Source organism: Lycorma delicatula, chromosome 10, assembly GCF_047948215.1.
Source record: "Lycorma delicatula isolate Av1 chromosome 10, ASM4794821v1, whole genome shotgun sequence".
Classification (NCBI taxonomy): domain Eukaryota; kingdom Metazoa; phylum Arthropoda; class Insecta; order Hemiptera; family Fulgoridae; genus Lycorma; species Lycorma delicatula.
This window is the reverse complement of record NC_134464.1, coordinates 96,774,593-96,787,718: the sequence shown is the minus strand read 5'-3', so window position 1 is coordinate 96,787,718 and position 13,126 is coordinate 96,774,593. Positions and strand designations below refer to the sequence as shown.

At 30.2% G+C, this 13,126-nt stretch overlaps 1 protein-coding gene across 2 annotated transcripts in view; it reads right to left on the bottom strand.

Annotated features, from left to right (window-relative positions):
• rad50 (DNA repair protein rad50) overlaps positions 1–9,274 on the bottom strand; it is a 111,702-nt gene extending 102,428 nt beyond the window's left edge. For both annotated transcript variants that reach the window (XM_075376780.1, XM_075376781.1), the window contains exons 1-2: positions 9,040–9,274; positions 3,564–3,837 (exon numbers count right to left, since the gene is read on the bottom strand). In XM_075376780.1, coding sequence (XP_075232895.1) covers positions 3,564–3,809 — 246 coding nt within the window. In that variant the 5' untranslated portion in view covers positions 3,810–3,837; positions 9,040–9,274. The remainder of the gene's footprint in view (positions 1–3,563; positions 3,838–9,039) is intronic.
• Between the last annotated feature and the right edge of the window lie 3,852 nt (positions 9,275–13,126).

Below are 13,126 nucleotides of genomic sequence, written 5' to 3'. Positions count from 1 at the left end.
GAAAATTTCCCAGAAGCTTTAGGAACATTACAAAGATAAAGGAGACTCATTTCTTACACAAATAATAACCACTGATGAGACATGAGTCCTTCACTTTGAACCCAAAAGTAAGCAACAAAGTTTAGTGTGGAAACATCCTTCATCTCCCATAGCAAAAAAGTTCTTGGATAAAAGAAAAAAGAAGATTGACAGAGCTGATTCTTAGGTAGGAAACTGGGAAATCGCTGATCATCATGGTAGTGTTTACTTATTTCAATTTTATTGGCATGGCTTTTACTCACATTAGCAAAAACCCTACTTAGTATTGCTGAATCAACTTGATGGGCCGTAACATCCAGTTTAATGTCCAGAATTTCTTTAATATATTTCCATGAAATGTCATTTTACTATTATCTTTATTTGATTAATTTATTTTTATAGTACTGGGTCAATTCATTTGAAGTGACCCAAGGGGTGGTTGCTTGACCAATTCAAAAAAATTAAAACTTACCCACTTGTTTCCTACGTGTCTCACAACCTTAAGACTATTTCTATTAAATTTTTTATTTAAACAATTTACCTGTGGTGGCCATTTTTGTTACAATGTGCACACCTGATTTTGAAAGAACTTTTTTATCAGTACAATACAGAAGAAACATTTTTATTTGCCGTAAACATCTACAAAAATACTGCAAGTTATGCAAATTTGAGATTTTTATCACCAGCCCCATCAGAGTTATTTGAAGCCAAAGTTTGAATCTTTTAAAAAAATTAGTTTTCAAAAATTCATAAAAATTTAGGGGTAAGTATATCACCATTAATATTATTTATGGATTTATGTAAACTCCTAACATAAAACTACATATAAAAAATTAATTCACACTGTGTATGTCATCTCTGCCTCTTGAAAAAATTATCAAAAGTGAAATTTCACAGTTTTTAATATTCAATTTTATTGGTACTTTTCTCATAGAAAGAAGAGAGATATGTAAATAAACCACTGAAACAATGTTTTACCTTGAGAAAATATGATTAAGACGCGTTACATCCTTCCAGGATCAATAGTTTTTTAGTTACCATTTTTTCTGTAAACCCTTACAACCACAAAAATAGATGTGCGCATAGTAACAAAAATGGCTAGCATAGTAAAACTCTAAAAAAAATTAAAAAGTAGTTTTAAGGTCCTGTAATATATAGGAAACAAGTAGGTAAATTTCAATTTCTTTTGAATCGATCAAGCAACCAGCTTAGGTTTTTTGGGACACTTCAAATGGATTGACGCTACCTTATTTTTGTTTGTCTAATTAAATTATTCAATACTTTCCAATAATTTTAATATTTCTTTTTTAGTTCAATATTAAATGAGTGTTTTAATAATATTCTATGCATTTTATCGCATTTTCTTATGCATCCTATTTATTAACCCTTTCATAATGCAGGGTTTGATTGACTTTGATTTATGGGGGGATATAAATAATATTTTCATTATCATCAAAATTTACTATTTCCTATTTTTTCTGGTTCAAGATATGCTATTAATTCATTCAAATTTGTTCTCCAAGAAAATAAATTATCATCATTAGAATCTTTAATATTTCCTGTTACAATGCGACAGGCTGTACAAAAATGTTCTGATATATAAGTTTTTATAATTAAACCAGCAATACTGTTAGGCTTATTAATACAGTTTACAAATACAAGATCAATGCAGGATTGACTAATATTTTGGAAACCTTTGACATTTTTTTAAGAATCTTAACTCAAGTAATTGTAATTTGCTTAAATATTTAATCTCAAGACTATTACAATAAATTACATTTAAATTCATATCACCTGTAATGACCATATTACTGTCACATAAATTATTTTTCATGAAAGAATCTGAATTATATTAATAAAATCTGCAACATTAGCAGTGATCAATAAATTCTAAATATTTTATATTCCTTTTTATCGACAGAACAAATCAACAACATGACATTTGTTCCTATCAAAACATCAGCCTATTAATTACAATATTCTCTAATGAAAAAACAGATACTATCACATTTCATTAATTTGCTGAATTGATTGAACACCTTATAAGCATCCAAGCTATAAATAAATTCTGAGTAATCTGATATCTATCTTTCTGTCAAGATGATGGCATCATAAATAACCTTACTGTTTCCCAACATGTACACAAACTAATTAAAATTCCTATCTAAATTTCTAATATTCATGTGAATTATGTTAGTATTAGAACTTTTATTACTTACTTACTTACTAACTAACTTACTTGAATCATAATTACAGATATCATTCATTTTCATACATGTTAAAACGATTTTAACACGTTAAATTTATTTAACGTGGTTTATTTTAGTTCATTAACTTTATCAGCACTGATAAAAAAATAAATTAATTAACCTTTAAAACACTACATAATATATTTCTAAATTTATATACTAAGTGTGTTTGTTGCATCCTGTTTTAATTTGTTCAATTCTTCAAAATTGGTTATTCTTTTAGCACTTGAGTTTTTATTTTTACAAATGTAAATCTCACCACGTTACCTAAAAAAATTTCCATGGCCCACAATTTGGTCTCTTTTGAACATTGTTTGTAGTAGGGAGAGAACTGATCACTGAGAAAAACACGTTAATCAGGTAATTGATTGTTTATATGCATTGTTCTGAATTGAATAGGTGTTTGCCTTTGAGTTCTGTTCTAGTTCTAGAAGTTTCTTGTAATTGTTCATTCAATTTTTTCATCAACATTTCAAGAGTAAAAACTGAGCAGAATACCAGGTACATTCTTATTTTTATTATTCGTCAGTAAATGATGAATTGTGCTTATTCCTTCATTGTGATTACTTAAGTTCAGTGCTTTTGCCAGGTAAGAACCTGGCAAATCGTTAAGAAACGATTTCTTGAAAATTTTTATTTGGGTTTTTGGCAATTCATGAACATCCAAATTATTAGATCTCATATATCGCTGACTATCCAATAACTGCAATTCAAGATGAGTTCTCAAGTTTAACAAATCATTTATTTTTTAATTTGTTTTTTTTCTAATTTGATTTCTTCTGTAATGCAGTTAAATTTATCAGTCTTGTAAAAGAAAAAGTTAATTTTCTTAACCACAGCACTGATGGATTTCATTCTTTAAATTTTCATTTTCATTCAATACCTCTTTAATTGTTCAATATAAACATTTCTCATTTATTTCACTAAATTCTTTAAAGGTTAGGTTTGATATTTCTTACTTGTTTATTTGCAGAATTTGATTTGAACAAGATTTATCACTTTTACAATTATCACAAATCTAACTGCCTCTTCTTGTCCCATTTTTCAAAGATTTCCCATAAATTTGATTGATGTACATTTTGCATGATATTCTTTCATACAGTTTAATTAAAGTCCTTTGATTCAGTCAAGAGGGGTTGTAGGCACGTAAAACATTTCAACATTATATTATCCTACAAACTGTAACAATAACAATAACTGCACGGAGCAGACTAAAACACAACCTTACTCTATCACGTTCTAATACACACTGATTTACTCAACAACAATAATAAATAAATAAACTGACATAATTACCTCAGTAGCTTTCAACATTTTTGGATCATGAACAAACCCACTGCCACCACTACTACCGCTTCTGGAATTAGGAGGCTGATCTCCACTACAGGCATATTTCAGAGATTCAATTATAGTAGTTTTACCACAACCATTTTGGCCCAGTATTAATGTCAAAGGGGAATCAAATTTAATATGACCACTATTATCGTCATTAACTCCAAAACTTCTTATTCCTCTTATTTGAAGTCTATCTAGTGTAGTCATTTTCTATTAATTTTTTTAAAATATCAATCTGAAAAAAAAGAATCATAAAATAAGTGAAATATTTAACACATGTTTTTCCTAAAACATGTGAAACATTTCAGTGCTAACAAAATGCTAATCTCAAAATATACATGAGAATTACAACAAAATGGAGAACATTTAACACTCTAGATAACTTGAAAATATTTATTTGTGTCTATCATTACAGCATCAATTTCTTTGACACTGTAGATGCTACAAATAGACAATTCCTCAAATCACATAGAAAATATGTATTTAAAATTAATTACTTATAAATGATACCTTAAAATAGCCACTTATAAATGAACCATAATATTATAATAAGCTTCTTTGTAAAACATAAGCAACACTATTGGGATATATCCTCTGATGAAAAGTTACAGAGCAGTAGATGTGACTTTCTTAGAAATTTACATTACTGAATAATAATCTACAAACTAATCAGTAAACAAAATCAGTAATTTATTACAACCCACTGACAAATAAAATAAATCAATCAAAACCACACTCAAAGAATAGATTTAAGCTAGGATTTTGTATTAAAACATAAAATTTTCCACAAAAAAAAGATAAAATATACACAATTTAGTAATGAAAAGTCTTCTCCACTGTACATAGAAAAATTATGTTTGACACTTTCATGGTAAAAATAATACAATAAAAATCTATGTTCAAAGAAGTAAACAACTATTAAAAAACACAAATAAAATACACCACGTTGAATAATAAAAAAAAAACTTTTTGACTTCTACATGTAAAAAAAAACTATTCAAAATATACTAAAAATCAATAATGACAAGACACTGTCATTCACAGCTAAAAGAATCTATCCGCGCATAAATTATTTGTAATTAGACTTATGATCAGACGACTCGTGCTTCTGAAGATCAAAAGAACTCAAATTCAACATTAAAAATTACTAATACAAATGGATAAACAGCTTATTCACAGGTAACATCAAACAAAATAAAGTATACAGCTCAACAAAACAAAATATAATACTAAAAAAAATAAATAAAACTCAAAGAAAATAATAAACAGCAGTTATACAGAGAAGAGAAATATGAAAAAAATAGTATGCCTGGAACATGTAACTCAACTGCTCTAATCGCAGACACTGTTCCAACAATGATCAAAGAGGATGCAGCTTCAAGTAAAGATGGAATGAAAACTTAAAAGCCATCGATACTAACATACAGTCTACATTTGCCAATCACCTCACACAAGATACAAATCATAAATTCATCAATATTAACAACAACCTTGAAATTTTACAAAAGGAAAAGAAAGACCATACCTTAATCATATCATAGACTATACCCATCTTAATACCATAATATTTTGAAATGTACAAACAACAATACCTTAAATAACTATAAATTCAAACCTTTACCACGCTCCTGAATGATTAATGATGCATTTTAATCTATGCATGCTCAGAAAATGAATTTTGTATCATTAATTATTATAGCTAATATTAAGATATAAAATTGTTCTGACATTTCTGAAACAACAGTCTTTATAAGCTACTTAATATACTAAGTAGCTTACATTTAGAAAAAATACATCATATTTATCCTAATCATATGAAACTTGAACACACAGTTTGAGTAATTTTCAATCATTTCTATTTACATTGCGTTCTTTGATGAGGTTGAAGAAATTCCCATCAGATATAGCATACAAAGCTGAAATCCAAAGCCTTATACAAGAACTTTTTCCAACTTTCAAAAAAATTATGTAAACACTTCCCAGTACAGTGTTCAGTTCATTAAGCAATTGTTTTTATATCTTAACAATTGCAAAACATAGTACTTATCGTTTTTTTTTCATTTCAGGAAGAAAGAAGTCACATGTGACCATACGTATTGAGTATAGTAGTTACAAATTATCTTACACACACAGCTGAAAGTTTGTCAATTTGCCTTCTTTGTTTGTTTGGTCTTGCATTACACAAGAACCAACCAATTGCTAAATATGAGTAATATTTTTTTAAAGATCATTAATCTAGGTCTCAGTAAAAATTTATTCAACACATTCATTAATGTTCCTTTTCTTTCATATCTGCATTCGTTACTACTTCTGTTAAAAAACACTTTACATACTTTACAGATATTCATATTCCTAAATGATGCTATCCTAAGGTCTAAATAAGGGTCGTGTATGCTCAATTCTACGCTTATTAATTATAATTTGAATAAATTGTTTTTGTAGTGTAATTAGAGATTTTAAACTTATATAAGTACCTCCCCAAATCACCAGTCCATATTTGAGTTTTGAACTAGTAAATGCAAAATAGGGAGTTCTTAAGAGTTCGGAGTCCATAAAAGATTCTTAGGTAACCAAGCATTTTTAACTTGATGAAACTGATGTAATTTTTCCAACTTAAATTACCATCAAATAGAATACAGAGGTATTATATTTCTTTTATCCGCTTTAATGTCCGACAATCGCAGTTCAAACTGTGACAAGCTATAATGTGGTATATCAGGGAAGATATAAAGATATGTGATTGCCTATTATTAAATATATATATTTTGCTTTTGGATTCATTATCATGAAATTATGAGTAAACCAGATTTTCAATAGTTTAATATAATTCTGCATATTATTTCTTAATTCTTGGATCATTCTTCCTTGTAACTTAAGCCAGTATCATTTGCAAATGCAGTTACATTGCCTTTAAATTAGCCATTGCATAGATTGATTATGAACAATGATAGAAACAATGGGCCTGACAGAACAGATCCCTCTAGGGAGGGTGCATTTAACAATTCAGCTTCTTCATTAATTTCTGCACCCGCTCTAGTACATAGCGTGCGGTCTGAGAGCAAAGAGGTAAACCATTTATATACAATGCCTGTTACTCCTGCGTTATACAGTCAACAAATAGTCCAGCACAATATTCTGCTTTAGTGATTCCATTATAAATTTGCTTTGTAAAACTCAGTAATGCTCCCTGTGTGATCATATTTGCGCACAAACCAAACTGATTTTCACTAAAGTATCCTTTCTTGTTTAAGAAATTTACTAGGCGTGTTTTGACTAATTCTTCAATTATTTTACAAAATATGGATAGCAAGGCAGCAATTGATCAATAGTTACAAGGATTATGTCAATCTCCGTTTTTAAAAAGCGGAACTGTTTCTTTAAATCAACAGGGAATTCACCAGAAGATAAACTAAATTTATCAAACAATTCAATTCGAGCGATGTACAAATGTTTTCAGCAAACTTCACACACTGCATCTGCATTTTAAATGAGTACTGTAAGATCATTTATAAATTAAATCCCTCCTACTCTCTCCAGTCTGTTCCTAAAAAACAGTATCTGTAGAGATAAATGATAACCTATACTTTTACACACAATTGTATAATTAATTTAATGATTACACGATTACAATAAGTTATGTTTTGCAAATGTAGTTTTCATTAGCCTTTGGTTATATTTTGGGTGAGAAAGTATAGAGAGGATGGAGAGTCAAATAAACTGTTACATGGTCCAAGACAATGTTAAGTCTTAAATCACTATGCTTCCTGCAAAGTGATCTGACACATGCATGTATATGTTTCACCCCATTCTAGTGCTGCAAAAGTATACATTTAAACTGGACCTAAAACACTCCTTCCAATCTGCAAGAAAACTATGCTTACAAAACTTAAATTTACACTACAAATTTATGATATTATACAATATATCGCTAGTCCAAGTTCAGAAAGCTTAGCTGATACACAGGGTGAATATAGATTGTGACTTGCTTCTTGTTACCTAGAACCTCCTGTTGCTGTACTATTAGCAGTCCTGATACTACTTCAGGCATCTTGGGCATAATTACTATAAATCTATGTGTTTATGCATTCTAAACTTTGATAAGAACATACAACTGTTTCATTATACACTTAAAATATAAATTAACCATATGTAATTCAATTCCCCATTTTTTCACAATAAAGGCATGTAATGTCAATCATAACAAATCAACCTAATTTAAAACTTTACTAAAATGTTTATGTTCTCCAAATGTTGGCTGAAAACTGACTGATTTTAATAATATTCCTGAATGTTACATAGATCATTATTTTATGCCAGTCATCACTTCAGAAAATAAAATATAATCACCAATCACTTCACCTGACTTACACAACAGACTAAAAACAATATTTATAACTCTCATGTCTTGGCACAATATTCTGTCTACCTTTTTCAATTTGTTACAAGGTGAGAAATTTTTCTTATTATATTTCCCAGAGAGAGAGGAAGATGATAGAGCAGGAAAGGATAATGGTAAGGGGGAAAGAGTGAACAGTCTACGGCTAATGAAATACAACAATCTATGTATGTATCGTAGTAATTTCATTAAAATCAATTAATTTTGACTAATAGTTACTAACATAAATAATAACACAAACATCTGATTTCTGAAGGAACCTTTTTACTGACAATTCCATTAATTGAACACCTATACACTGTTTATTTGAATTGTTTTTTAAACATTCAGATTTAACTATAATTAATCTTTCCATCAACAAGTAATATCCCATGAGCTTTTATACCATTGCTTTGTTTCCACTTGTGAATGAACATTGGCTGCTCTCACCAGTAGTAGCATGAAAAATCAGGTAAGGGTGTGACTGGATGAATAGAGTTTTCTTTTTATATTTCAAATTAACTCAAATGAAAGAATTTCTTCTGTAAATCATACTTACTTATCACTGTAATTGCCATGTTACGTGTTATGAAGTTTATTCTACTATCGAGTAGTAGTAGCATCATTGGGTTTTGCATACAATATATTGGTTTGTATTAGTGAAGAAGGTATCAATAAATCTGATAAGATTATTTATGAACCTATATATAAAGCAAACACAATTGGTGGATAAGAGACGATAATTTGAATAACTGCGTTTCTTTCAAATTAGAAAACATAGATTGTAGTCGTAAAACAATCTTGTATTTGTATTGTAGATTGGAAAAATGTTGGACTGCAAACTTCTAAGTTAGGCCTTTTGTATAGAAGGGCACATCAAAGTTACAAGGAATGTCCAACTGCTCTACGCGTTTTCCAATGATAAAAGGAAAGTGAATCGCAATTAAAAATGTCAAATGGTTCATTTTGGTACACATAATTATGTGTTAATAGTTCATTTTTCGGCTAAAATTTTAAACAATCAAAAGATTTTTTCTAAATTGGTAAAGTTGAACAAATTACCTGTTCAGGTTATGACGTAAGGTGGTTACAAAATACACTTTCAGAAGTTCATTAAATTTCAAACTAAAATAACTTTACAGATCTGAAACTACTACTGTTTACATAATTCACAGACACAAAGTAACAGAATAAGACTTATCCGGGATCAAAAAACACAACAATCATCAGTCAATCGTGCACATCAGATAGCAAACCACCAGAAAACGCGCCGGTTTAACATCGACAGCAACGCACAACTGACGAACTACTTCTGGAATTAGAATCGGTAAATAATCGAACTTTGGTAATTTTTTGTGAATAAACATTTTATTAAAACTGTGATCAATATTAACCAACAATATTTGGAGTTAATTCATTTTTATTTTAAAAATTAATCAATTTTTTTATAAATGGCTTTAAAGTTTCAAAAGTTATCTTGCACTTGCCCAAAAAGCGCTTAAGAGCATTTGAAATCAGAACTATTTTATTTCAGACATTTAATTAACCTAGGAACTGAATTTTTATAGGAATCGTATTTCCTTTTTTACTTTAGTCTTACATTTTATATTTTTATGAATGATTACAATCATGTGAAGGCACAAGTTTAGTTATTTACCGTTTCTCGGAGCGTAAGTATTGTCTAATAACAACTATATTCTACATAGTACAAACTAGTTATAAAAAATAATAATAAAACACTAATACCCTACTGTTATAATAGTAATTTTTTTAAATTCTTTGCCAGTTGAAACCAGATGCTGTGATTTACAACGATGAGTTTAAGCAGGATAATTTCATTGAGTGTTCCACTGTCACATAAAATATAATCCAATAACTGCAAACATTCACGGTTTGATTTTGCTCTTGTTACGCTCTACATTTCTGGACAACTTCGCGTACCATTCACATTCTTCTTGGTTGTGTAGTATGTTACGAGGCACTGCATCAGATATTTAGAATCTCGCAGAGAATTTGAAATAGTTTAGGTAATGATGAGATCAAAACTAACATTTTTTTTTAAATCTGGCTTTTTCTTGAATTTTAATAAAATTCCCACCTATTTAGAGAATTTAGGGAATTTAGAGAAGCTTGAGGAAGAGGAGGTAAAGAAGATTTTTGAGGAGGACATCGCAAGAGGTCTGAGTAAAAAAGATAAGGTAGAAAATGTAGAAGAAGAATGGGAGAATGTTAAAAAGGAAATTCTTAAATCAGCAGAAGCAAACTTAGGCGGAATAAAGAGAACTGGTAGAAAACCTTGGGTTTCAGACGATATATTGCAGCTGATGGATGAACGTAGAAAATATAAGAATGCTAGTGATGACGAAAGTAAAAGGAACTATCGGCAATTAAGAAATGCTATAAACAGTAAGTGCAAACTGGCGAAAGAAGAGTGGATTAAAGAAAAGTGTTCAGAAGTGGAACGAGAAATGAACATTGGTAAAATAGACGGAGCATACAGGAAAGTTAAGGAAAATTTTGGGGTACATAAATTAAAATCTAATAATGTGTTAAACAAAGATGGTACACCAATATATAATACGAAAGGTAAAGTCGATAGATGGGTGGAATATATTGAAGAGTTATACGGAGGAAATGAATTAGAAAATGGTGTTATAGAGGAAGAAGAGGAAGTTGAGGAGGATGAAATGGGAGAAACAATACTGAGATCTGAATTTAAGAGAGCATTAAAAGATTTAAATGGCAGAAAGGCTCCTGGAATAGACGGAATACCTGTAGAATTACTGCGCAGTGCAGGTGAGGAAGCGATTGATAGATTATACAAACTGGTGTGTAATATTTATGAAAATGGGGAACTTCCATCAGACTTCAAAAAAAGTGTTATAGTTATGATACCAAAGAAAGCAGGGGCAGATAAATGTGAAGAATACAGAACAATTAGTTTAACTAGTCATGCATCAAAAATCTTAACTAGAATTCTATACAGAAGAATTGAGAGGAGAGTGGAAGAAGTGTTAGGAGAAGACCAATTTGGTTTCAGGAAAAGTATAGGGACAAGGGAAGCAATTTTAGGCCTCAGATTAATAGTAGAAGGAAGATTAAAGAAAAACAAACCAACATACTTGGCGTTTATAGACCTAGAAAAGGCTTTCGATAACGTAGACTGGAATAAAATGTTCAGCATTTTAAAAAAATTAGGGTTCAAATACAGAGATAGAAGAACAATTGCTAACATGTACAGGAACCAAACAGCAACAATAACAATTGAAGAACATAAGAAAGAAGCCATAATAAGAAAGGGAGTCCGACAAGGATGTTCCCTATCGCCGTTACTTTTTAATCTTTACATGGAACTAGCAGTTAATGATGTTAAAGAACAATTTAGATTCGGAGTAACAGTACAAGGTGAAAAGATAAAGATGCTACGATTTGCTGATGATATAGTGATTCTAGCCGGGAGTAAAAAGGATTTAGAAGAAACAATGAACGGCATAGATGAAGTCCTACGCAAAAACTATCGCATGAAAATAAACAAGAACAAAACAAAAGTAATGAAATGTAGTAGAAATAACAAAGATGGACCACTGAATGTGAAAATAGGAGGAGAAAAGATTATGGAGGTAGAAGAATTTTGTTATTTGGGAAGTAAAATTACTAAAGATGGACGAAGCAGGAGCGATATAAAATGCCGAATAGCACAAGCTAAACGAGCCTTCAGTAAGAAATATAATTTGTTTACATCAAAAATGAATTTAAATGTCAGGAAAAGATTTTTGAAAGTGTATGTTTGGAGTGTCGCTTTATATGGAAGTGAAACTTGGACAATCGAAGAAAAGATTAGAAGCTTTTGAAATGTGGTGCTATAGGAGAATGTTAAAAATCAGATGGGTGGATAAAGTGACAAATGAAGTGGTATTGCGGCAAATAGATGAAGAAAGTAGCATTTGGAAAAATATAGTTAAAAGAAGAGACAGACTTATAGGCCACATACTAAGGCATCCTGGAATAGTCGCTTTAATATTGGAAGGACAGGTAGAAGGGAAAAATTGTGTAGGCAGGCCACGTTTGGAGTATGTAAAACAAATTGTTGGGGATGTAGGATGTAGAGGGTATACTGAAATGAAACGACTAGCACTAGATAGGGAATCTTGGAGAGCTGCATCAAACCAGTCAAATGACTGAAGACAAAAAAAAAAAAAAAAAAAAAATCCCACCTATTTACTTTTTAGTGGGATATTTATACATTACTAATTCAACTGTGATTTATATGTGCACTGGTGTTATTAATTTTAATTAATTAATAATTTCCCTTCACTTGATTATTTTCTTATTTATTAGTATTGTGATATTTTAGAGGGTAGTGGAAATTTTCCCCTTTTTTAGATAACATAGAAAATTCCATATTTGAGTGTCTTGAGTTCCTTTATAACTCTTTATTTTTTGTTTTTTTTTATCTTGGCTTTTCATTTTTTTTAAATTTGATTGGTACATTACAAAATGTTATTTCTTGTAACTGATTAGAAACTTGTTGCTCGCGTTTTTATACCAATAATAAACTTTTTTAACCACTATAGTGGCAACCGCCTAAAAGACGTTGCCTCGATTGGCCCTAACCCCCAATTAAATTTCCAACGTTAAGTGACGTGGCATCGACTGCCCACTCTTGCTGAGGTTCCTTATGAAAACTCCCATCGCGGTCCCTCATGGATCATGGGAGTATCCCACCCTACTCTTCTGGATGGTCGAGATGCTCCTCCCCAGGACATAATAAACTACCCGAATCTTCACAATAGAGCCTTACTCTCCCTCAAAAAACGCTACACTAGATGACTAAAATTCGGAAACTATTAGTAGGAAAAAATGTTGTTTAAGTATACTAAGAACAAATCTGTAGTACACCTCAACATAGTCCATTCAAGAACTCTGATTTTAGTCATACTGTATATTAGTTCTATCTGAGCAGTTCGATTATTTTTTCAGTGTTTTCAAACAAATTCGACAAACCCATATTAATGAATGCGTAATTTTGTGCAAGTTAGTTCGATCTCCTAAACGATTCGAAAAATCTACTAAAAAAATTATATTTAGATTTAGAAATATTAAGAAAAATTTAAGTTTTAAAGTTCATCTTTATTGATAATATTTCCGT